Source organism: Anolis sagrei, chromosome 2 (assembly GCF_037176765.1).
Source record: "Anolis sagrei isolate rAnoSag1 chromosome 2, rAnoSag1.mat, whole genome shotgun sequence".
Lineage (NCBI taxonomy): Eukaryota > Metazoa > Chordata > Lepidosauria > Squamata > Dactyloidae > Anolis > Anolis sagrei.
The window spans coordinates 197,330,508-197,357,296 of record NC_090022.1 but is presented as its reverse complement, the minus strand read 5'-3'; the positions used below and the strand labels follow the sequence as shown (position 1 = coordinate 197,357,296).

At 42.6% G+C, this 26,789-nt stretch overlaps 1 protein-coding gene across 1 annotated transcript; it reads left to right on the top strand.

Moving 5' to 3' along the window:
* The first annotated feature begins 1,980 nt into the window (after positions 1-1,980).
* Positions 1,981-24,432, top strand: NOP2 (NOP2 nucleolar protein). Its single transcript, XM_060762644.2, has 16 exons — positions 1,981-2,164; positions 4,496-4,541; positions 5,505-5,581; positions 6,867-7,120; positions 8,552-8,595; positions 10,000-10,151; positions 11,342-11,541; positions 11,875-11,964; positions 12,059-12,146; positions 13,545-13,685; positions 16,374-16,513; positions 17,609-17,698; positions 19,709-19,831; positions 19,935-20,032; positions 20,132-20,262; positions 23,860-24,432. Exons 1-16 carry the CDS (start codon positions 2,059-2,061, stop codon positions 24,183-24,185), a joined length of 2,106 nt encoding a protein of 701 aa, XP_060618627.2. The 5' UTR covers positions 1,981-2,058; the 3' UTR covers positions 24,186-24,432.
* The last annotated feature ends 2,357 nt before the right edge of the window (positions 24,433-26,789 follow it).

The following is a 26,789-nucleotide window of genomic DNA, read 5'->3' as shown; positions in this document are numbered from 1 at the left end:
TCTAGAGGCATTTTTTTCCTGACGTTTTGCCTGCATCTTTGGCAAGCATCCTTAGAGGTAGTGAGGTCTATTGAAACTAGGAAAATGGATTTATATATCTGTGGAATGACCAGGGTAGGACAAAAAACTCTTGTCTGCTGGAGTTAGGTGTGAATGTTTCAACTGACCACCTTGATTAGCATTTGATGGCCCTGGCAGTGCCTGGGGCAATCTTTTGTTGAGAGGTGATTGGATGTGCCTGATTGTTTCCCCTCTGTTTTGCTGTTGTAATTTTAGAGTTTTTTAAATACTGGTAGCCAGATTTTGTTCATTTTCATGGTTTCCTCCTTTCTGTTGAAATTGTCCACATGCTTGTGGATTTCAATGGCTTCTATGTGTAGTCTGACATGGTGGTTGTTGGTGTGGTCCAGCATTTCTGTGTTCTCAAACAATATGCTGTGTCCAGGTTGGTTCATCATATTTTTATTTTTGTAAATAAAAATGTAACACAAAACTCAGAGGTTTTGTGTTAACATTCGCGCAACACACCCATGCACTCCAGTTGACACAGTACAACACACAGATTGTAAAGCTCTGTTCTACTTGTTTAAATTGCAAAGGATAGTCTACTGTTAGGACAGAGTAAAAAAAAAAGCCAGAAACAAAGCATACAGAGTATGAACATGCAAATATATTTAGCCAAGTGCTTTTTTATATCTACGTGTATGTTACTACTGAGATATTCTACAACTGAGTTCGTAAGGTAGCAACATGGTTGTAATATTTCTAAACTGTTTCGGATACTTTGGGACATGTCTTTTCAGCCATGATTGTTTCTTGTCTGGAGTTCCTCTGTTCTTGAGTGTTGTTTACTCTCCTGATTTTTGATATTTTTTTAAAATATTGGTAGCCAGATTTTGTTCATTTTCATGGTTTCTTCCTTTCTGTTGAATGTGTCTACATGCTTGTGGATTTCAGTGGCTTCTCTGTGTCGTCTGACATGGTGGTTGTGAGAGTGGTCCAGCATTTCTGTGTTCTCAAATAATATGCTGTGCCCAGGTTGGCTCATCAGGTGCTCTGCTATGGCTGGCTTCTCTGATTGAACGAGTCTGCCCTGCCTTTCATGTTTCTTGGGACAGCTTTTCTTTTTTTTGGTCGTGTCAGGAGCGACTTGAGAAACTGCAAGTCGCTTCTGGTGTGAGAGAATTGGCCGTCTGCAAGGACGTTGCCCAGGGGATGCCCGGATTATTTTTTATGTTTTATCATCCTTATGGGAGGCTTCTCTCATGTCCCCCCATGAGGAGCTGGAGCTGATAGAGGGAGCTCATCCGCCTCTCCCTGGATTCGAACCTGCGACCTGTCGGTCTTCAGTTCTGCCGACACAGAGATTTAACCCACCTCGCCACCGGGGGCTTGGGACAGCTAATCAGCTCTCAACAAAGGATTCCCCCGGGCAGTAAGAAGCTACACCTTGAATCTGCTAGGCCATCAAATGCTAATCAAGGTGGCCAATTGCAACATTCACACTTGCCTCAAGCAAAGAAGAGTCCTTTCTCCCACCCTAGACTTTCCATAGATATATAAACCTCACTTGCCTAATTTCCAACAGACCTCATAATCTTTGAGGATGCCTACCACAGATGCGGGCGAAACGTCAGGAGAGAATGCTTCTGGAACATGGCCATACAGCCCGAAAAACTTACAACAACGAAGTCCAAAACACCTGGAGGACTTTGTTTTAAAGAGTAGGCAAAGCACTGCATACCACCTTAATCCTGTAGCTGCCTCCTGCAGAATTATGGGACTTGTAGTTCAGAGAGGCGAAGAAAAGATCTCGCTAGTCTAGCTGGTTCCTCCGTAGACCACAAGCCCCAGGATTTAAAGTGGAACGCACCCTCTTTAACCTATTCCGGACGCAGAAGCGTATCACCCGCTGTCCAATCCCAAGGCGGAGAGCTCTAGCGGAAGGCGCCCCCGTGGCCAATGAGAGCCTCCTCCTGAGGCGGAAGTGCGCGTGGCCGAGGAGGAGGCGGGCCTGCAATCCACGTGCGCGCTTTCGGGGAGCGAGGCCTGAGCAGCATGGGGCGCAAACTGGACCCGGCGAAGAAGGTCAAGCGGGGGCCCGGGCGCAAGGCCCGCAAGCAGCGCGGCGCCGAGGAGGAGCTGGCCGGGTTCCTGCCTCCCGGTGAGTCGGGCCAGGGCTGCCTTGGCCGTGGAAAGCCCTCGGGATGGGCCGAGGCCTCAGGGGCAGAGCACAGCCCTCGCCACAGCATCCCGGGAGTTGCCCTTTGCGGGGAGGCCCCGGCCCTCTTGGGCAGAGAAGGCGGGAGACCTTGTGAAACCACAACTCCCAGGGTTCCTGGCCCTTGATCCGTGCGTGGCCCTTCAAGGAGCCGCATCCTGGGTGGGAGATATAGTGCTCTGTCAGGTCGGAAGTGGACTCATTATATGAGACTGCACTGCCATAGAATCCAGATTATCTGCTTTGGATTGGATTCTGTGGCAGTGTAGACTCATATAATCCGGTTCAAAGCAGATAATGTGGCTTGTCTGCTTTGATAATCTGGATTATATGGCAGTGTGGAAGGGACCTGGTTTATATGGCAGTATAGACTCATATAATCCACTTCAAAGCTGGTAACGTGGATTGTCTGCTTTGATAATCTGGATTATATGGCAGTGTGGAAGGGACCTGGATTATATGGTAGTGTAGACTCATATAATCCACTTCAAAGTTGGTAACGTGGCTTGTCTGCTTTGATAATCTGGATTATATGGCAGTGTGGAAGGGGCCTGGATTACATGGAAGTGTAGACTCATATAATCCACTTCAAAGATGGTAACGTGGATTATCTGCTTTGATAATCTGAATTACATGGCAGTGGGGAAGGGACCTGGATTATATGGTAGTGTAGACTCATATAATCCACTTTAAAGCAGATAATGTGGATTGTGTGCTTTATTCATCTGGATTATATGGCAGTAGACGGGGTTTTACAGAGTTCCAGGGAGAAATTGAAGTGGTTCAGTCATGGGACTGGTTTCTACAGCCCTTTTATACTGCCGTATAAGATTATCTGTTTTGAACTGGGTTATATGACAGTGTAGACATATAATCTAGTTCAAACAGGTAATGTAGATTATCTCATTTAATAATCTGGATTACATGGCAGTCTAGAAGGGGCCAATCTAATCAAAGCATTTATCTCTGATATGTCTAAATGAAGAATGGGCATCCACTGGATTCTCACTAACCTTAGAGGATGATTAGGCAGTTGGAGGGCAAGGAGAGAGATTTTCTTGAAAGGCAAATTGTGGTCATAAATATGGGAGGCAGGACAGTTACTGCTAAATAAGCATCATACCGCCAATGAAAGGGAAACTCACAACACTGAATCCACAAACATTTGCACATATGTACAGGCCTTTGCTTTGATGGTCTGGATTTTATGGCAGTGTAAAAGGAGCTTCATATACTCTGGGACTTCCAAATTCAGACAGACAGCGTTTTGGAGCACAATACTCCTGACCTCACAATCATGTTTAAAAACAAAGTATGGATTGTCAATGTTGCAATCCCAGGTGACAGCAGGATTGAAGAGAAACAACTGAAAAAACTTGACACGATATGAGGATTTAAAAATTGAACTGCAAAGACTCTGGCACAAGCCAGTCAAGGTGGTCCCAGTGGTGATCGGCACACTGGGTGCAGTGCCTAAAGACCTTGGCCTGCACTTAAACACAATCGGCGCTGACAAGATTACCATCTGCCAGCTGCAAAAGGCCACCTTACTGGGATCTGCACACATTATTCGCCAATACATCACACAGTCCTAGACACTTGGGAAGTGTCCGACATGTGATCCAATGCAACAGCCTGCGTCTGCTGTGGACTCATCTTGTTGTGTTTCAAATAATACTAATGATGATGATGATGATAGCAGCAGCAGCCATCCTTATGGCTCGATGTTTCTTCTAGACTGGAAATCTTGCCATTGTCCTTGTTGGGATTTTGTGCATATTTTGCCTTGGGCCCTTCCACATAGCCATATAACCCAGAATATCAAGGCTGATAACCCAGAATATCTGCTTTGAACTGGGTTATCTGAGTCCACACTACCATATATTCCAGTTCAAAGCAGATAATGGGCGATTTTATTCAGCTGTGAGAAAGCAGGCCTACTGCTACTCCTTTTGTGGAAAACACAGATCTCTGTCACACTACACTTTAAAGTATAGGATTTAGAGTGTGCATTCCACCATAGGATCCTGGGATATGTGGTTTGTAGAGGCATCATCCTTTTTTGGCAGAGAAAGCTAAAAACCTTATGAAACTACAGCTCCCATGGTCCCATAGCATGGATCCACAGCAGTTAAAGTGGTGTCAGACTGCACTAATTCTACAGTGTGAATGCAACCTTGAATTCAGCTAGGAGCTCTTGATGTTGTTCTAGCTGTGCTTACTCTCTTGATCAGCCTCCTATAGAGATTGATATGTCTATGTTTTTCTTCCAAGACCCTGATGACAATATAAAGAAGCTCTCCAGTCACGCACGACGAAGGTTAGTAGGAAAGTCACCAAAATTTGCTAACAGTTCAGAATATAACTTCCTCTTCATTTATAAACTGTTAAAAATTATAACATCCTTTTTTAAAATACGGCTTCTCAAACCTATTGAGAATTTGTTGGTTGCTCATAAATATCAGGGTGTTATATTGTGTGTTACTAAAGATTAAAATCAAGTGTGAGAATTTACAATCGAATAAACAATAGATGGCTGTCATTTTAGGCCACCTAATGGAATTAATCACAACCTCTGAGGATGCTTGCTACAGATGCAGGCGAAACATCAGGAGAGACTGCTTCTAGAACATGGCCATATAGCCCGAAAAACCTACAACAACCCAATTGTTTATTCATTTCTTAAAAGCATTTATAGCCTGTTCTTCAGCCAAAAATAATCCCTGAATGTTTCAAAGCTATTCCGTTTTCTTTGGTTTTGACTTTGCTTTGTGCACCGTATGGCCACAGATAATACATATAACAAGGAGAAACTGGCCTATATGTTTGTGGGTCGCATGGATACTGTAAGAAAGTCATGTTGTGAACTCTGATATTACCGTATTTCTCCCACTGTAAGATGTCGTCGAGTGTAAAACACACTCTAATTTCATCACCACCAACAGAAGAAGAAAAACTTATATATATGGATGGACAGCATGATATATATAATGTGGGCAGCATTATATATATATATATAAGCACCTGTGACTCTAAAGCACACCCCATTTTTAGAGATGTTTATATAGGGGAAATGTGTCTTAGAATTGAAGAAATAATATGATAATATTTTTAAAAAGCATTTTTTAAAAATCACTATTGTTCAAGAGTAGACTTTTTTCCTACTACCTACTAGACATGGGGAACTAAAAGAGTGTTTAGCTTTACAAGCCAATAGACCTATTTATGTTTATCATCTTAGATTCTCTTGCTTTTTTGCTTATCGTGTTTGTCTCATTTTTAGAGCGGCAAAGAGACGGATCAAATCTGTGAAACTTCAGACAAATAAGAACAGCCGTGTTCTTGAGCAGAAGGTTCAAGGTAAAGTGGTAGGAAGTGGGAATACATCTAGTACATACCGGAGTCATTCATATTAGTCCATTCGTAGGAGGCAGTAGTGCTGAAGTTGCTCATGCCTGAGGTCAGTTAATTCAGGAAATAATACCAGGGTCATCGTTGAATGCTTCCTGTCTATTACTTATGGAGAACTGTTGAGGGTTTTCACCACCAGTCGTTCACACAAGCAAAAAGAGGAGGGATGGCAGTGTGAGGAGGAGTTCCTCCACCATATTCCCCTCTATTTTAGCTTCTCTTCCTCCATCCATCCATTACTTTATATCCTGCCTTCCTCCCAGGCTGGGAATTAAGGTGGCCTACAAAGAGGCAGAGAATGACCCGAATATCCACAAGGATATAGTCTTGATTGTGCAACTTTTCAGGGGTTAGGTCTGTGGTTTTTAACTTTGAATATATTTTAATGGAGTTCATTAATATATTTACTTCTGTTTCGATGTTTGCATGTTTACATATTTTAAATTTCATGCTAATGCTTTTATGTTAAGCTGCTTTGAGTCTCCTTCTGGGAGCTGCAGGGTTAAACTCTTGTGCTGCTGAACTGTTGATCTGAAGGTCAGCAGTTTGAATCCACAGAACGGGGTTGAGCTCCCACTGTTAGCCCTAGCTCCTGCCAACCTAGCAGATCAAAAACAGGTGGGGGGCTGGGGGTGGGCAGGGCTTAGAGAGGGGTAGAGTGGCCCACATCTCAGGGAGAAAGAAAAATAACAATGAAAATACATCCTGCATATCATATTTACATTATTAGTCATAACAGTAGCAAAATTACAGCTATGAAGTAGCAACAAAAATAATTTTATGGTTTGGGCTCACCATAACACGAGGAACTGTATAAAAGGGTCACAGCATTAGAACCACTGGTTTAGATAAATCATTTTTGAAGTAATATAGTACTCTTGGAGAAAAAACATTTTAAATCTCCCTTCATCTTTATAGATGGCAGAGCAGTTTAAAAATTAACAATAAAAACTCCTCCACCTCCCAACATACTGCTGCAATTGTATTTCCCATTGATATAGTCAAAGCTTTCCTCCAAGAACCTAATCTATCCCTTTATTTGTGTTTTATAGGCTCTTAAATCATTTTATATCATCTTTTGCATTAATAGTAGTTTTTCCCCCCTAAAACGTCTTGTTGTCTAGGCCAAGGCGTATGTAAACACTGTTTAGAACTTGAACACAAGTGCTGATACTTAGGGTAAATGTCCTTTTTCCACGCTTGTTCCAAACTTCTTCTTGGTCTTGATTTGAAGCTGCCAAAAGTCTATTATCGGAGGGCGCAAACAAGAAAGCAAAACTGCAAGATGGCCACCAAGTTGGTTTCAGCGATGAGAATGCTTCATGGCTGACTCCTGGCAAAAAGAGAGCGAGACCTAAAGGAGATGAAAGCGCTGCACTGAGTGACAGCGATGGGAATGAGGACCTCTGGGAGAGCGATGGTGAGGAGGGAAGCGCCGATGGAATGGTGGACGACTATGGGGCTTCGCCTTCTAGTGATGAAGAGGAGGTAAAGGACTCATGGTGCTTAATTAAAATCACTCCTGTTGTGAATGGCTGTAAATGTGTCTTAATGTGGGCCTATCTACACTGCTTTACAAGACAGTTTTCACAATGCCGTTTAACTGCATTAAACTGGGTTATTTGAGTCTACACTGCCCTATAATCCAGTTTAATGAAGTTAATCTGCATTCTGAAAGGGCATTATACAGCAGTGTAGATCCAGCCTTGGTGTGCTTAGGCTTGGTCTTGCGTGGCAAAGGGAAAATGTTTTCCTGTTCCCAGTTTGAATGCTATGAACTAATATTTATTTATTTATTTACAGTATTTATATTCTGCCCTTCTCACCCTGCAGGGGACTCAGGGCGGATTACAATGTATATATACATGGCAAACATTCAATGCCATAGACACACAACATATATCAACTGACACACAGAGGCTATTTAACATTCCTATTCATGTATGCTCGGCCTCTTGTAAGCCGCACCGAGTCCTTCGGGAGATGGTAGTGGAGTACAAATAAAGGATTATTATTATTATTATTATTATTATTATTATTATTATTATTATTGTGTACATGAACAGAATTTACAGAGGAGTAGAGTCAGTGGTTTGAATCCAGGGAGTGGAGTGAGCTCCCAATGTTAGCACCAGCTTCTGCCAAACTAGCAGTTCGAAAACATGCAAATGTGAGTAGATCAATAGGTACTGCTCCAGCAGGAAGGTAACGACGCCCCATGCAGTCATGCTGGCCATATGACCTTGGAGAAGTCTACGGATAACGCCAGCTTTTCGGCTTAGAAATAGAGATGAGCACCAACTCCCAGAGTCGGATATGACTAGACTAAATACTTTGCCTTTAGGACATGCTTGCTAATTGTTACGTCATTTGCAACTATATGTACGTGTGGTTATATGTATACGCTTTCCATTTAATTCTTTTCTATGCACTTTTATCTTCCTGTGAAAAAAATCCCTTGGCTGCTCATAGCGATCTAGATTCTCAGTCATATCAATATATGTCTCCTTTAGTTTCTAGAATCGATGAGTAGGCGCCAAAGGGGATAATATTTATAAAGTAGTGTAGTGAGAGCAATTTTGAACACAGTCAATGGGAGCTGTTTCCTTTTGTGAGGCATATCACTTAAAGCAGACCTCCTCAAACTGCAGTCCACCAGCTGTCTAGATCTCCCAAATCCCAGAAGCTCTACCCAGCTTGTTCAATGGTTAGGGATTCTGGGATTTGGAAGCCAAAACAACTGAAGGGACCAGAGTTTGAGAAGGCCTGACTTAAAGAAAGAAAATGTATTTACTTATAATCAAAAACATCGCTTGCCAAACTTGTAGTACTACTTCACTGTGTTTTCCATCTTGGTAAGTTTTGCATCTAAATAAGCTGCTGCCTTTTTTCTCTTTGTTGTTTTGTTTTTCAACCCAGCTCCTGCCTATAGAACAAGCTTCCCGAAAAGACAAGCTAGAGGGGTGAGCAATTTATTTGTTTATTTTGTTTATGTATCCTCTTTCTCCCTGAGTAAGACTTAAGGTGGGTCATAGGTAAAATACATTAAAGCAATACATTTTTAAAAAGAAACCAATTAAATTATTATAAAATTGTTTTAAAAATACAAAAATGAAAAGCTTAGACAACATACCCTCTAATTTACTCCCTGAGAGTAATTCCATATTGAAAGCTTGCTCGAATAGAAATGTATTCATGTACTGCAAGCATCCTCAACCTGCGGCCCTCCAGCTGTTTTGGGCCTCCAACTCCCAAAACTCCTGACTATTAAATAAGCTAGCAAGGGCATCTGGGAATTGGAGGCCAAAACAGTTGGAGGACCAAAGGTTGAGGATGCCTGATCTGGGGGGGGGGGGGGGGGGGGCGGAAGTAGGCCAGCCTGGCCTTCCATGGAAAGGCATTCCAGAAGATGGAGGAGCTACTGAGAAGGCTTGCTCAGGGCCCTTCCACACAGCCCTATATCCCAGAATATCAAGGCAGAAAATCCTACATTATCTGGGTGTGGTCTCAGATAACCCAGTTCAAAGCAGATGTTGTGGTTTTGTCTGCCTTGATATTCTGGGATATAGGGCTGTGTGGAAGGGCTCCGTCTCCTACCTCAACAAGCCAACCTGATGGTGATGGTGAAACTGAAAGAAAGCCTTCCCTTATTGATCTCGGGTTTCACGAGAAGGAAGCCATGGGTGGAGGAGCATAATCTCTTTGCCAAGCATGCTTTAATCAAGCCTTCGATAATGTAAACTTGCCCCAATAGTCCACTATTAATGACACAGTACTGCACTTTCATCCCATGCCCTTGTTCCTTAGCTACAATTTGCACTAACCCGTTCCCTTGTCCTGTTTAGAGTTATAATAATATAATAATAACTATTTTTATACCCCACCAATCATCTCCCCTAGGGGACTTGGGGCGGCTTACAAGGGACAAGCCCAGCTGGAATGATAGTAAAAGCTTCTTTTTCTTTTCTTTCTGCCCATCCATTTTCAGCAGGATTTGGAGATAGAGTTGGGGGAGAAGTGTTTGTATCTGTGTTTGTGACATCTATTGTTGTTCCTTTATAACAGTGGTTCCCAAACCTTTTTGGTTACAGAATCTTTCATTTTATTTATATAATCTTTCATTATATTTCATTTATTTATGTTGACATGTGTAGCCACCTGATAGAAAATAGTTGTAATGCAAAATAGCTGTTACAGAGACTTTATATAAAATAGTTGTCCTCGTGTGGTTTTATTTTAAAATCAGTTTTAAATATGATTTAAAGATTTTTGCAGTGCTTTTGTAGAACCCTAGGAGTTTGGGATCTACTGCTGTACAGAGTGTGACTAAGTCTCCACTACTTAAATGCCTCTCTTCTTGGGTGTAGGGAAGTCTTCAGTGAAGATGACAGTGAGGATGAAGAGGAGAGCCCACCACACCAACAGGAGGAAGACACAGACAAGGACGCTGACCTACAACTTAATATAGATGCAGACGAGCGCTTTGTGCTTCCTAGTGGGCAGGAGATAGAGAAAGAAGATATCTTTTTTCCTCAATGCATGCTTAGTGTATTTTATGATGGAGATGTCAGCAAGTTTGCAAAAAAACCAAAAAAAACAAAAAAAAACAAATAGGGATAGGAGTGGGGTCCTGCACTTGAGCCAGCAAATGCAACTTTTCTTGCACATCTTTTCCCTTTAAGACCTTTTGTTGCTCTTTGTTGTATGGCACAACAGCATTGTCATATAAAGAAGGCCTATAACAGTGGTGTCCAACCTTCGGCCCTCCTATTATTTTGAACTTTAGCTCCCAGAATTCCTAACCATTGGACAAGCTGGCCAGGGCATCTGGGAGTTGGGAGTCCCAAACACCTGGAGTGGATACCACTGACCTATAATCTGGGAAGTCTCTTGTTTGAAAACTTGTTTCGAAGCCCATTAGGTATCTCTAGTCTAGCCACTGATTTTGTACTAATGCTTTCCCTCTGCAGCAAAAGAATGGGTCACTTACCTTAATTTGACAGATCTCTTTTAAGGATTGCTGGGATTATTTATCTATTTATGTATAAATATGTATTGTCTGTAGCATAACAGACAAAATGCAACCTATAGGCTATGTGTAACTCCTTATTAAAAACATCACATTCCTGGAATTGCAGCTAACAATTTTGCCATGCAACAAATAAGATGGAAGCTCACTTCTTATTTGCTTGTTGTGCGGTCTGAAATGGCAAGATTATCTCTACACTTTCTCAATTGGGATCGTTTTTAATGAAAATATGTTATTTCCATAAAACAAACAAGTTTTGGGCAGTACAATTTTTTTGAGGTCCTGTCGTGAATCCAGGCAGTTGTCAATCCCTAATCTCTATAGAGTGCAACTCCATAGTATTGTCACAAAACACTTTCTGCCTTTTGCAGACCTCCAGTATGACTTGCATGGTCAAGAGAGGACTTGTTCATAGTGTAAGCATAGTTTTCAGCCCATGCTGTTGCTCTGCAGATGTTGTGCTAGGCATAGTTTGAAAAACATAATTTCTAACTACTTACTAGCTCAGCATTGACAGGTTTACCCTCCATAATTTCTAGTTTTAGGGCCGCAAAGACCTTCCCTTGAGGATCATGCATGGGTGCTACCTGACTGAGGAAACTGTAGTGAGCTGAGTGGGCCAGTGGTGTAGCATTAGATCGCTCCATGTGTTTGTTGTTGCTCCTTGACTTGTGGATCACCTGCTCAGGCCCCTGACCTCCAGCTTATTCATCAGCGAATAAAAGATAACATAGAAGTACTGCAGGACTTCAGCACCAAGCGTGAGGAGGGGCACTCGCGGCAGGAGTATCTGACTCTTCTGCGCAGGGATCTTGCTGCTTATTATTCTTACAGCGACTTCTTAATTGGAAAGATGATGGACCTTTTCCCGCTCTCTGAGGTATTTTTTAGTGACCAAATGTATTATTTCCTTTTTGTTTCCCCCTTTTTGTGATCTGTTCAACAGCAGAAAGGTGGGTAATAAATGTTGTTATTGTTGCCCTTTTCTCAGTTATTCACAAGAAACAGAGTTTTAATGTTTTTGTTTATTTACCAATGTATTAATATATGGCATTGAATTGCTGCCCTTGTAAGGCCGTCCTGAGTCCCCTTCGGGGTTGAGAAGGGTGGGATAAAAATGTGGCAAATAAATAAATAGAGTTACATTCCTGTACTTGCATGCTAGGAAAGATTTTCAGCTCTGACCTTGCTTTCTTTCCTTTTCCTGTTTCAGTTGGTTGACTTCTTGGAGTCCAACGAGGTTCCTCGGCCTGTGACTCTTCGCACCAACACACTCAAAACAAGGCGACGTGACCTGGCACAGGTAGGTCCTTGTGTGATTTGCACCTAAGCCCTTCTCTGCCCATCTCCTTTCACAACAATCATTACATTACGCTTTTTTACCCTTTGTCCTGCAGGCCCTGATAAACCGTGGAGTAAATCTTGATCCTTTAGGAAAGTGGTCGAAAACTGGGCTTGTTGTATATGATTCCTCTGTGCCCATAGGTAAGCAAGACTACCCTTTTTTATATATTTACACCCAAGCCCCTGAGCTTGCTGGGAGGACTTCTATGTTGGTGGAGAAGGAAGATCCAGGAATGGTTTATCTTCTTCTACCACAGAGATGATATAATCTTAATTGAGAATTATTTTTGCTAGGTGTCTAGCTTCTCCATTCAGTTCCTTTCACTTTTGACCAGAAGATATGATATCAGAGCTCCTCTATGTTTTCTTGGTCTTAATTTCTCTTTTTCATTCTCTGGATCACTGCTCTAAAAAACAACAACCAAGTCTTTTTTATTTAACTCCCCTTTGCTCTCCTTTCCCCTTTGTTCATCTTCCACATTTCATTTTTTTTACTATGGATCCTTTTATGTCCATTTCTCTGTGTACAATGGGGGAATTCTCTTGGTCTTCAAGAAAACTCTCAAATCTTTCCCAAAAAGGCCCCAAACACATCTGCACCTTTAAGGACATCAAAACTCTTTTAACTACCTCCTTCAGAAACTATAGAAAGAAGTATCCGTTTATCTGATTCTCAGACATGACTGCCTCTTCCAACATGAGATCATGAAGAGATAGGCTTGATCATGTTTTTCCCTCGTTGCTGAGGCTGCCTCAGTTGAAGCTGCTTCTAATGGCACAAACCAGATGTCCAGAGAACGTTAAAAAATACAAAAATGTACAACTTGTGCACATGTTTATTCAGGAAAATTGAGTTTTTCTTTGTCTCATTTCTGCTGATTAGTTTCTACTGTCATTAGTTGGCGCAGTGCTTGCATTTTCACAGCAAAGGAGTCACTCTGAATTTCAAAACTGCAGGGTGTAACAATACATTCAAAGAGATCTGCTCCTGCACCTGCAGTTTATTTTTTTCTACCAGTGCTTCCTTAGAGGAAAAATGCAAGGTTGCTGTTTGGACAACACTGTCCCTCATTACCAAGTATTATAAGATGGACAGGTTTACATCCATAGGGCCAACAGGAGGGTCCTCCAAGTGGTCTCCAATTTTTCAATTTTTCCCCTTTCTACCTTTGATTTGAGTAAGTCCCATTCCTACATGCTTCCTTGCCTGCTGGCAGAGTACATTGGTACATTGCGAACTTACTGTGAAGGTTCATTTTTGTCAAGGAGAAGGAAACATCCAGACCCATACTCTTAGTGGGACGGGGTTCTTCTTTCTCTTCATTCTGTCTAGCTTTTGTACTGAACTGAGTGGAAGAGAAAGCATCTAGCAAAAAAGTCTCCGTTTAGGTGATTTCCCACCTTGCCTTGTTTGGGTGACAGAAGAGGTCATCCCATTCATTGAGTCCTCATTTTTGGTATTACTGGGTCTTCATGGGCAGTTCCCAACGTACAGCTTGTTTTTCATTGTTTTCTCTGTGCTTATCCATTCTTGCCTAGGTGCCACTCCAGAATACTTGGCTGGCCAGTACATGCTGCAAGGCGCATCCAGCCTTCTCCCTGTCATGGCTCTTGCCCCCCAAGAGAATGAGCGGATTTTGGACATGTGTTGTGCCCCAGGAGGCAAGACCAGCTACATAGGTATTGGTGGAGGACTGGCGTCGTTTTGTTGGTTTATGCTCCTGTGATCCAATGAATTCCAGGGAGGGTCTTATCTGTCTGTTATGAAGAAATCTAATTGAGGAGTAAAAAACTAAGAGCCCATGTTTTTTTCTGGTTATATTTCTGGATATCTCCATTAAGTTCATCTCAGTGGGGTAAAAATGAGGGTACATTCCATCTCTTTCCACAGTTTGCCATTTTTTAAAATGCAAATTCCAATCAGTCCACCAAACTGGAGCCCCCTGTGGTGCAGCAGTTTAAACTGCTGAGCTGCTGAACTTGTTGAATCTGGGGTGCAAAGTGAGCCCCCACTGTTAGCCCCAGCTTCTGCCAACCTAGCAGTTTAGGGCTGCTTTGATGCTGTTCCCGTCTTCACTTCACCATTTTCTTCCTCGTCTCATGACAGCAAGTAGTTCAAAATATCAACTTTGTTTTGTTTTGGTTTTTTTGTTTTTTAAAAAACTGGTTTTAAAATGAAAATTATGTAATTCATCATGCTCAGACAATTTCTAACAAAATCACAGACACCAGACATGGATAGACACATTTTTGATAAGTGTATGGGGATAATTGCCCAGCTTATGCCACCCTAGCAGTTCAAAAACATGTAAATGTGAGTAGATCAATAGGTACTGCTTCTGCGGGAAAGTAACAACGCTCCATGCAGTCATGCCGGCTACGTAACCTAGGAGGCATCTACGGATGACAGCTCTTTGGCTTAGGAATGGAGATGAGCACACACACATACACACCCTGAGTCAGATACAACTAGACTTAGTGTCAGGGGGAAACCTTTACCACCAAACTACTCTGTACAGTGGCCTTCTTTGTATAAGAAGGGAGACTGTGATTAAAAGTTTGATTTTCCTTCAGAGAAGTGTATTAACTGCTCTGACTCCTGTTCCCATTTGCATCTTCCCAGGGAATTCTGAATCTTAACTCAGTGTCCATGAACTTTTCTATTTTCAGCATATATTAATGAAAGTTTCTTCCCTGATTGAGACAGCGTATAAGCATCTTGAGGGGTTGATGGCTATCACTGTGGACCATCCTAGGAATGCAGTAATCTGATATGGAAACAATTTTGATTTGTAATTAGTTCCTCAATGATGCCAGAAACACATCTCACCCTTCCTGAGTTGCTCTCTTGTAGGTGAGACAGTAGTCCTTGTAGAGCAATGGTTGTCAACCTGTGGGTTCCCAGGTATTTTGGCCTACAACTCCCAGAAATCCCAGCCAGTTTACCAGCTGATAGGATTTGAAGGCCAAAACATCTGGGGACCCACAGGTTGAGAACCACTGTCGCAGAGGATTGTCTGTGTGGTTTAATAGAATGGTCATTGTGCATCCTAAAACAGACTTGGAAAATACTGAGTCAGGCAGAGTATCCATGGTGAACAAGGGAACAGAAAACATAGTTCTCTTTGGGAAGTAGCAGGAGTTGTTCCTCCTCTTGCCTTGCTGTCTGAAGTGATGAGGATTGGGAGGAATCTTTCCAGAATTTAATCTACTTGTGAAGGTTTACTTTGTTGACATGTATTGGGTATTTTGTATCATCTCTTTTCAGCCATATCTTTGGCACCACCACAGTGCAGAAAGGTGTCCCAATGCTTTGAAGGGGGGGGGGGGGACATGGTAGCCTGCGAGAGTATCTGGTTTCAGAGGGATAGTTTTGGATCAATGCAGTACTGAATATATACACACTGGTTCCAAGTCCACAAGGCTACCCATAAGTAAAGGTAAAGATTTCAAACTCTGACATGAAGTCTAGTCATGAGGGAAGGGAGAAACTGGTGAAAAGCTGAAGATTGGGGAGATTGAGCAAATTAAGCAATCATTAAAGGTAAAGGTTTCTCCTTCACATTGAGTCTAGTCGTGTCCGCCTGTGGGGGGTGGTGTTCATCTCCATTTCTAAGCCCAAGAGCCGGTGTTGTCTGTAGATGCCTCCAAGTTCATGTGGCCAGTTACCTTCCCACCAGAGTAGTACCTATTGATCTACTCACATTTGTGTGTTTTCGAACTGTAGGTTGGCAGAAGCTGGGGCTAACAGTGGGAGCTCACCTCACTCCCCAGATTCAAAACATAAACCTTTCAGTCAGCAAGTTCAGCAGCTCAGCTGTTTAACCCACTGCGCCACCAGGGGGCCCTAGCCTCCAATGGGTATACATTTTTGTGGCTTGAAGCCATCCACAGAGGATAAAATGGAGAGCTTCTTGTATTATGAACTGCCTGTTACTCCATTCATCTAGTCCAGTTTTTCAGCCAACAGGGATCCACACCCTATCAATTTGGTTGACTAATCTATCCTAACTTGGACACTTTGAGGTGGGGAGTTCTTTACCGTTCTGTAGCAAGCTATCCAGCAGGGTGTTAGGTATTATGAAGAAAGTGCTTCCCACTGTATCTTTCTGCAGAACCTTTCTTCAAAGATTTTTGCCTCCTGGTTGCAAGAAAGGATACTCCAGTTTTGGAACCAGTGAGCAATTACAAGACCACTGTGCAGGTGATGCAGCTTCCCATTCCTCTTTGCAAGAGGAGCAGGGGTTCAGTGAAAAGAGAATAGCAGAGGAAAGGCATGTGTAAGGGATTTAAATGTCTTGTGATCAGGGCTGGAGGAATACAAGTAATGTGCTTTACAGTTCGGATTCACTCCTGTTCCTTTCTCAGCCCAGCTGATGAAGAATACTGGTGTAATCCTGGCTAATGACAGCAATGCAGACCGATTGCACAGTGTGGTGGGAAACCTGCACCGCCTGGGTGTCACAAACACTGTTGTGAGTCACTGTGATGGGCGACAGTTTCCCAAGGTATGTGCTTGAGGGAGCTGAGAGCATTGCCAGGACAGTGTTTGGCCCAGGAGCCTCGGTGGGTGGGGGTTGGTGTCTCTCTTGAGAAAGGGGAACACAGTTTCCACCTCATTGCCCTTAAAGCCTAGCAGTGCAATTACTTCACCTTTTCCCTGATTTGGCAAGCAGGACAGTAGATCACCTGCAGGTTATGATGTTGAGGGTGGATAGGCCAAGATAGACGCTGCTGTATTTTCTTGCTGCATTGGGAAGGTTTTCAGAGAGATTTTTGAGCTCTAGATGACAAGCTGAGAGGGAACATTTTGTGCAACCAAGAGAAGGAAGGTCATTTTCAATGTTTTGTTGATTTTTGATACTGTTTTTTAATGGTTTTACCTGTATATATTGTTTAATCATTTAAGGTAGAGAAATAGAAAGTAAAAAGACAGATAGATACACACATACATATATACATACTTTTGTATAGTTTTAAATCTGTTATGCTTTTAATAATTGAAAAGCTGTCTTTTGAGTCCCAGTTTTGGGGAAAGGGCAATTGATAAATGAATAATACCAACATAATAATTACTGGGTTGCTGTGAATTTTCCGGGCTGTATGGCCATGTTCCAGAAGCATTCTCTCCTGACGTTTCACCCACATCTATGGCAGGCATCCTTGTGATGTCTGTTGGAAACTAGGCAAGTGAGGTTTATATATCAGTGGAATTATGTCCAGGGCAGGAGAAAGAACTCTTGTCTCTTTGAGGCAAGTGTGAATGTTGCAATTGGCTACCTTGATTAGCATTGAATAGCATTGCAGCTTCAAAGCCTAGCTGCTTCCTGCCTGGTGGGATCCTTTGTTGGGAGGTGTTACCTGGCCCTGATTGATTCCTGTCTGGAATTCCCCTGTTTTCTCCATGTTGCTCTATATTTACTGTCCTGATTTTGGAGTTGTTTTTAATACTGGTAGACAGATTTTCATAATTTCCTCCTTTCTTTTGAAATTGTCCACATGCTTATGGATTTCAATGGTTTCTCTGTGTAGTCTGACATGGTGGTTGTTAAGAGTGGTGGAACATTTCTGTGTTCTCAAATATGCTGTTCTTCTGTCCTAAGGTACTAGGCGGTTTTGACAGGGTTCTGCTGGATGCTCCATGCAGTGGCACAGGGGTTATTTCAAAGGACCCCACAGTTAAAACCAATAAGGTAAGTTTGGTGCAGCCATTGCAGCAGGACATTAGAGAAGGTGCCATAACCAAGAATTTGCATGCAGGCTGTGGGTTGAGAGAAGGGAAGAGAAGCTTGGGGTTGCACTTTTTTTCATTTATTATTATTAGTATCTATGGGTGGATACATGTTTCAAATTATCTAATAGAGGTGGGGAGGGGAAGGACAAGAGACCATAAGGATGCGGTAATAGAATTGTGACTTGTCTACCTTGTTGCTAGCTGCAATAGATTATTATTCTTAATAATAACAACAACACTTTATTTATAGTCCGCCCTACCTCCCTGAGGGGACTCAGAGTGGATTACAGTATATATACAAACACAGGCAAACATTCAATTCTTTCATACAGTGAGACAGAAATTCAAAGGCAAAGGCTTCCCCTTTCACTTCTGGATTCTGGAGGTGGTGCTCAGCTCCGTTCTGTGGGAGGTGTTCATCTCCATTTCCAAGCTGAGGAGCCTGCATTGTTCTTAGACACCTCCTTGTCGCATGGCCAGCATGATTGCTTGGAGCACCTGCTTGCCCTCCTGCCTGTTGATCTACTCATATTTTCATGTTTTCAAACTACTAGGTTGGCAGGAGCTGTGGCAAACTGCCAACCTTCAGGTCAACAAGTTTAGCGGCTCAGTAATGTAACCCGTTGTGCCACCGCACCTCCTTCCAAGATAACTCTTATCTTGGAAGTGATCTTCAATGAGCTGACAAGAGAAGAGATGGCAGTGGATTTTATCCTGAATGGTGCCCAGAATCTCTTGCATTTTGTTCTGCCTGGAGAGGTAAATTTCTAATCTATCCAGGCAGAACAAGTCCTCGGATAGGCTACAAGTATAAGCCCCAGCATCTCCAATGAAGATGCCAGGGGTTGAAGTTGTCACCTGTCCAGGCAAAATACTTGTTCTGCCATTAAATTAGGGACCTTTCCTATACTGTCTATGAAGGGCAGATAAACATTGGCTTCAACTCTGTCATCAATTAAATAGATGGCTGTCAGCTATCCACCAGGAGTCGCACTGGTGCAATGGGTTAAACCCTTGTATCGGCTGAACTGCTGACCTGAAGACTTGAAGGTCAACTATTCAAATCCGTGAGGTGGGGTGAGCTCCTGTCTGTCAGCCCCAGCTTCCCATGTGGGGACATGAGAGAAGCCTCCCACAGGATGGTGACACATCTGGGCATCCCCTGGGCAACATCTTTGTAGACGGCCAGGTCTCTTAACACCATAAGCAACTTGCAGTGTATTCTCAATAAGCTTCTGACACAATAAAAAAAGCTAGCCAATGTATCTCATTGCCTTCACATTGGAAATGATTGTGATCATGTTGGATAACTTTTATTGAGTTGTGCTAATGTTTGCCATCTGTCTTGTTGAGTTGCCTGCAATACTTGTATTAGACAAATATTTTTAAATGTTTATTTATTTCTTATTGTAAATTTGTTTTTATAGGTTATTGTTTTACATATGCATATTGTTTTGTATGGTCTTTTATATAATGTTGTAAGCCACTTTGGGTCCTGTTTAGGGAGAAAAGTAGAATATAACACCTTGTTATATGCATACACCTTGTCTCCTGCACTGTGCTAATAATATAATATATTGTATATACATATAATATTGATAATATTATAATGTAATACAATATAATACTGCTAATAATAATGATATAATTATATTTTAATATTACATGTAATATTACTAATAATACAGTATAATGTTATAGTACAATATAGTAATATATAATACTAATATTGTGCTGTGGTAATAATATAATATATTGTATTTACATATTACTTGTAAGCCGCTCTGAGTCCCCTTCGGGGTGAGAAGGGTGGCATATAAATGTTGTAAATAAATAAATAATATAAATAAATATTATTATTATTATTATTATTATTACTTGATAATAGCAGTAGTCAGTGCTTGTTTTGAACATTTTGCACACATTAAGTTTTGCTGTTATTGACAAATGTCTCCCTTTTCTGTTTCAGGATGAGAAAGACATTTTACGCTGTGCTCACCTGCAAAAGGAGCTGATACTTAGTGCCATTGACTCGGTTAATGCTGCCTCAGAAACCGGCGGGTACATTGTATATTGCACATGTTCAGTCATGGTAATTGTCTTGTCTGTCTGTGTCTGGTTTTCACTGGGCTATGAACCAGTTCTGTTGTGTGGGGGACTTAGAAAAAATTGACAGCCCCCACTCTCTGTTGCAGGTGGAGGAAAATGAGTGGGTTGTGGATTATGCCCTGAAGAAACGCAATGTCCGCCTGGTGCCAACAGGCCTGGATTTTGGTAAAGAAGGATTCACCAGGTATGCATTTCTCAATCCAAAGCCAAGAAATGGAGGGCAGGCCATCTTTTTGGAGAATGCCATTGGTCTTTCAAAATGTACTCTACCTTCGTCTTCCAGATTTAAGGAGCGTCGTTTCCATCCTTCTTTGAAGTCTACACGGCGTTTCTACCCTCACACTCATAACATGGATGGCTTTTTTGTGGCCAAGCTCAAGAAATTTTCTAATGCAATTCCCAAGGCTGTGAAAGGTAACAAATCAGAGCATTCACCTGACAAGAAATTTGTTTGCTGGCATACAGATTTTGCCAGAATTTTCTGGTTTCTTTATGGTCAATCACACAGTTTTGTAGAAATGTTCAATGTAACACCCTTGCTTGCTGTGAATTTTGGTTCACACCAGCCAAGCGGCCATGGACGACATATACTTTATAACTGAAGTAAAGGCCAAGTAAATCTAGGATTTCTTTTGTTGGGCGAGTGGGCTTATTAACAAAAGACCTCATAAATGCACAGCAGAGTAACTTACTAGCAGCAGCGTGACCCAAGTCTAGTAGTCAAAAGTGATAAAAAGAACAAAAACACAGACCAATGTGTGTCTAACATAGGAAGCTTTTCTATCTAGTAAAATAATATGATTGCATTATTTACAATAACAAGATTTCCATAACACAAAATTATTTATATTTCCTTGTTTGCTTCCATGCTGGGCTTCTTTCCCATGCAGATAAACAGCTTTGCTCTCACAGAGTTTCCTCTCACAAGGAGCTTTACACACAGCAGCCTTCACACTAGAGCTTCACACGTGAGGCCTTCACCCTGGGGCTTTTCTCACTGAAATTTCTCACACCAGGCCTTCTCAAACCGAGGCCTACTAACACTGAGGCCTTCTCACTCTGAGGGCTCTCTCAGACTGACGCATCTCTCACACTGAGATGAACTAACACTGAGACCTACTAAACTACAGACACAGCTTATATTGAACTACAGTTTTTGCTGAGTGATCACATCCATTTAACCCTTTCAGTGTTTGACTCTCATTTTTGTCAAGGAGCCGCCGGTGGCGCAGTGGGTTAAACCCCTGTGCCGGCAGGACTGAAGACCAACAGGTCACAGGTTTGAATCCGGGGAAAGCACAGATGAGCTCCCTCTATCAGCTCCAGCTCCCCATGTGGGGACATGAGAAAAGCCTCCTGTAAGGATGATAAAACATCAAAACAACTGGGCGTCCCCTGGGCAACGTCCTTGCAGACGGCCAATTCTCTCACACCAGAAGCAACTTGCAGTTTCTCAAGTCACTCCTGACACAACAAAAAAAAAATTGTAATTAAAAACATCTAGTTCACAACTTTCTGGGGAAGAGTATAGCAGGGTTCATTTACAAGTAATTGTGGTTAGAACCGAACTCCAATTTAGATACTACAGGAGTGGATTGTAATACCTACTTTACAGCTAACATTTTTTAGACTGTTGGTTTTGGTTTTAATATACTTAGAAGTAGATGATTATAAAATTGGCTGTTCACTCTTTTGCAGAGCAGCAGCTCCAAAAAAGGCAACAAATTCAATTTGACATTAGTTCTTTTCAGGCACAATGAAACTGGGCAAAGTAAACGCACAAGGAAGGGGAGAGTGTGTGCCCTCTTTGCAAAGGCACCCTCCCCATATAAAAAGGGGACAGAATCTGTGATGGCGTAGGATAACGGGCTTCTTGTTTATTTAACCAAGGCTTAAATGGGGAATATTATCCAAATATCTTTCAGTTGACTCAGTCTATTATAGATCAGAGAACAGAATATTCCTGTGTTGGTTGACCAAAGTACCTTGTCCTAACTGGTCAGGGAGGGAGAAGCAATTGGATTAAGATTTGTTGAATTGTTGCTGTGGATCTTGTCACAGGGATCGGTGTCAAGTGTCACCCCTGGGCATCTCATTTCCTCATCCTTTGGATTGTTATAGATGTAAAATATGAAGCTATAGCAAACAATGTCTGATTTTTTTTAACTGGGTTGCTGAGAGTTTTCTGGGCTGTAGGGCCATGTTCCAGAAGCATTCTCTCCTGACATTTCACCCACATCTATGACGGGTATCCTCAGAGTTGGATACAAGACAAGTGGGGTTTATATATCTGTGGAATGTCCAGGTTGGGAGAAAGAACTCTTTGTCTGCTTGAGGCAAGTGTGAATGTTGCCATTAGCCACCTTGATTAGCATTTAATAGCCTTTCAGCTTCAACGCCTGGTTGATTGCTACCTCGGGGCCCTTTGTTGAGAGGTGTTAATTGGCCCTGATTGTTTCTTGTCTGGAATTCCCCTTTTTTGAGTGTTGCTCTTTATTTACTGTCCTGATTTTAGAGTGTTTTTTTAATACTGGTAGCCAGATTTTGTTCATTTCCATGGTTTTCTCCTTTCTGTTGAAATAGTCCGCATGCTTGTGGATTTCAATGGCTTCTCTGTGTTGTCTGACATGGTGGGTGTTAGAGTGGTCCAGCATTCTGTGTTCTCAGATAATATGCTGTGTCCAGGTTGGTTCATCAGGTGCTCTGCTATGACTGACTTCTCTGGTTGAATAAGTCTACAGTGCAGAGCTCAGGTAGGGTTGTATTTCGGTATCAGTGTTGACTTTTGTAGAGAGGTGGCTGCAAAGGTAGCGGAAATAGTCAACATTTTCTAATATTGCACCATTAAGCTGTATTTCTGGCATTGGAGAGGGATTGCCTGGTGCCTGCTGGAACAGCACTTTGGTTTTTTCGATGTTCAATGACAGGCCGGGTTTCTCATATGCTTCTGTGAAGGTGTTTAGAGTGGCTTGTAGGTCTTCTTCTGAATGCGCACAGACAACATTGTCATCAGCATATTGGAGTTCTAGAACAGATGTTGTTGTAACCTTGGTTTTGGCTTTCAGTCTGCTGAGGTTAAACAGCTTGCCATCTGTCCGATAGATGATTTCCACTCCGGTGGGAAGCTTTCCATCAACAAGATGAAGTATCATAGCAATGAAGATGGAGAATAAAGTTGGGGCAATAACACATCCCTGTTTGACACCTGATTCCATCTTAAATGGGTCACTTTGGGAGCCATTGCTGTCCAAGACTGTTGCCATCATGTCATCATGGAGGAGCCACAGGATGTTTTCAAATTTGTCAGGGCACCCAATTTTTTGGAGGATGGTCCAGAGAGCGCTGCAATTCACTGTGTTGAATGCCTTTGCAAGGTCAATGAATGCCATGTACAGAAGTTGATTTTGTTCCCTGCATTTTTCTTGGAGCTGTCGTGCAGTGAAGATCATGTCTACGGTTCCTCTGGAGGGGCGGAAGCCATTCTGGGATTCTGGGAGGGTGTCTTCTGAGAGGGGCAGAAGGCAGTTTGCAAGGATTCTTGTAAGGATTTTCCCAGCGGAGGTTAGAAGGGAGATATCTCAATAGTTTCCGCAGTCTGTTCTTTCACCTTTTTTTGAAGAGGGTGATGGTGGTGGCAACCTTGAAATCTGCTGAGATTTTCTCGGTCACCTACACTTTTTCTATGAGCTGGTGGAGTTGGTGTGTCAGCTCAGGTCCTCCCTCTTTAAAGATTTCAGCAGGGATCCCATCAGCGCCGCTGGCTTTGTTATTTTTTTGTTGGCACTAAAGAAATCTTTTTTTAAACTAGAATAAGCATGTGAAATGATCAGGAATGTAATGCTTGGCCTGGATGCCACCTAGAAGGTGACAAGCCGCAGTTTGGGATACTCTTGTGAAAGAAGGCAAAGGTCCCAAACAGAATATTCTCTGAGCTGTTCCTCTCTTGTTGTGTGCGCACTTTCCATCCTCCCTGCTTCACTGTTTTGGCCTAACACTTGCTTCTGTTTGTAGATGAAGAGCCGAATGGAGAGCCAGCTGTGCAAGGAGAAGCAAGTTCTGCTCCGGCAGCAGCTGAGCCCTTGCCTCAAGGGAAGAAACAAGTAGCCTTGAAAGCGGCTAAGAAACCTACAGCAAAACAGGGACTTTCTGCAGCAACTCAGGCTAAGGCTCAAGGAGGCCCAAAGGGAGAGAAACAGAAGAAACAGCCCTCAGTCCCCCGACAAGGCTCCTTTCAGAAGCGGACCAAGCCTTCAAAGGCTACTCGGCCCTCTCCCGGTGGTTTGAAAGCTCGGCCCAACCCCAGCAAGAAGCGCAAGCTGCACAGAGGGCACCAGTAGTGGGGTGCATGGGGCGGGGACCACTTTGCTTGGTGCTTTTCTGGCCACTGCTAGCTGGGGCCAGTGAAGCTGTTGAGTGATCTCGTTCTAGGCGCTTGACCTGAAGAGACTCGTGCAGAGTTGGTGTTCAGACACTCTGACATGGCTGGGACTGACTTCAAATATTTTATTGACTTTTGGTCCTTCCTAAGGGCAAAGACTATCCAGATGAGACCTCTCAGTCATTAAATTTTTTCATACTTGGTCATATTCTGCGTCTTGTATCTGGTGTGGGACTTTATTTCAGTTCCCACTAATAACTACCCCTGCCTATTGTTGGTCTTGGTGTTTTCCAGTGGTGTGCATTTTTGCAGATTGTCCTCATCATCCCACTTCTTTTCTGTGGTTAATCTTGGGCAAAAGAAGAGTTCACTTCAGAGTGGAACTACACTGGTGTCAGAAGCAGTTCTCTGGGTGTGAGGGTTGGTGTTCATGGGAAGGATAGAGCATTCAGAGCCTGGTGTTCCGCCTGAAATGGTGAAATTGTCTGTTGCACTAGGTCAGGCGTCCTCAAACTAAGCCCCGGGGGCTGGATACGGCCCTCCAAGGTCATTTACCTGGCCCTCGCTCTGGGTCAACCTAAGTCTGAAATGGCTTGAAAGCAAACAACAACAATCCTATCTCATCAGCCAAAAGCAGGCCCACACTTCCCACTGAAATACTAATAAATTTATATTTGTTAAAATTGTTTCTCATTTTAATTATTGTATTGTTTTTAAGTGTTTTTGCACTACAAATAAGATATGTGCAGTGTGCATAGGAATCCATTCATATTTTTTTCAAATTATAATCCGGACCTCCAACTGTTTGAGGGACTGTGACCTGGCCCTCTGTTTAAAAAGTTTGAGGACCTCTGCACAAGGTGATCCCACTAAATCCTGATTAACTCTTCCCTCCTGTGGTAGCACGTGAGGGTTGGAGCAGTCGAGATTTGCAGTATTTCCTAATTTACATGCATTCCTTCGATCCCTTTTTATAAAGGTATATTGAAGAAGGTATTGATCCTGCTTTTTAGAAAAGTAATAAAGGCTATATTTCTAAACAGTGTTTGTAGTGAATCATTAAAATTATATTGAAAACAAATAATAATAATAATACTGTATATCCCGCCACCATCTTCCCGAAGGGACTCCGGGCAGTTTACAAGACACTCCAGGGTGCACATATAACATACAACAGGTTAAAATGGTTCAGAAGTATAAAACAAGTCACATAAAATTGTAAAAATCCCCGTCAACTTATGGAGCATAAAATCAAAATAATACAATTTTAAAACAACAGTAGATAAAACTAACTGCCATCAATTCACAAGGTGCCAAGTGTCAGCTTCGTATGGGCACATTCAGCCTATTCAAGGTCAAAGGGCTATCTGAACATCCATGTTTTCAGGTTGGAACGGAAGGACTGATGGGTGGGGGCTAATCTAATCTCTTTTGGGAGGGTATTCCAGGGGGCAGTGGTGGGACCAAGAGAAGGGCCTCCCTTGTCGATCTCAGAGCCCATGCTGATTCGTAGAAAGAGACGCGTTCTCGAAGGTAGGTTGGACCCAAAGTGAATAGGGCTTTATAGGTAATAACCTGCACCTTGAATTGAGCTCAGAAACTTGTTGGAAGCCAGTGGAACTGCTTCAGCAGGGGTGTGGTATGTTCCCTGTAGTTAGTTCCAGTTAATAACCTGGCAGCCGACCTTTGCACTAGTTGCAGTTTCCGAATTGTCTTCAAAGGCAGCCCCATGTAGAATGCATTACAGTAGTCCATTCTGGATGTAACTAGGGTGTGCACCACCATGGCAAAGTCAAGCTTTTTGAGATACAGTCACAGCTGGTGAAACTGCAAAGGCCCTCGCTGACACCTGAACCTCAAGCTGGGCACCACAATTCAAGAGAGATATTGACAAGCTGGAACGTGTCCAGAGGAGAGCGACTAAAATGATAAAAGGTCTGGAGAACAAGCCCTATGAGGAGCGGCTTAAGGAGCTGGGCATGTTTAGCCTGAAGAAGAGAAGGCTGAGAGGGGATATGATAGCCATGTATAAATATGTGAGAGGAAGCCACAGGGAGGAGGGAGCAAGCTTGTTTTCTGCTGCCCTGGAGACTAGGACGCGGAACAATGGCTTCAAACTACAAGAGAGGAGATTCCATCTGAACATGAGGAAGAACTTCCTGACTGTGAGAGCCATTCAGAAGTGGAACTCTCTGCCCCGGAGTGTGGTGGAGACTCCTTCTTTGGAAGCTTTTAAACAGAGGCTGGATGGGCATCTGTCAGGGGTGATTTGAATGCAATATTCCTGCTTCTTGGCAGGGGGTTGGACTGGATGGCCCATGAGGTCTCTTCCAACTCTTTGATTCTATGATTCTATAAGTGTCAGCACTGCGTCCAGGAGGACCCCCTGACTGAGGACCTGTGTCCTTGGAGTATAACCCTGTTGAGCACAGGTTGCCACCCTATACCCCAATCTATCAATTAGTCTTGATAGTATCTCAACCCATCAGACATAGCTTTCCTTTAAGTTGCTTTAATCGTGTTGAGGTAAAGTATTGACAGCTCTAGCAGTGATGAAGAATGC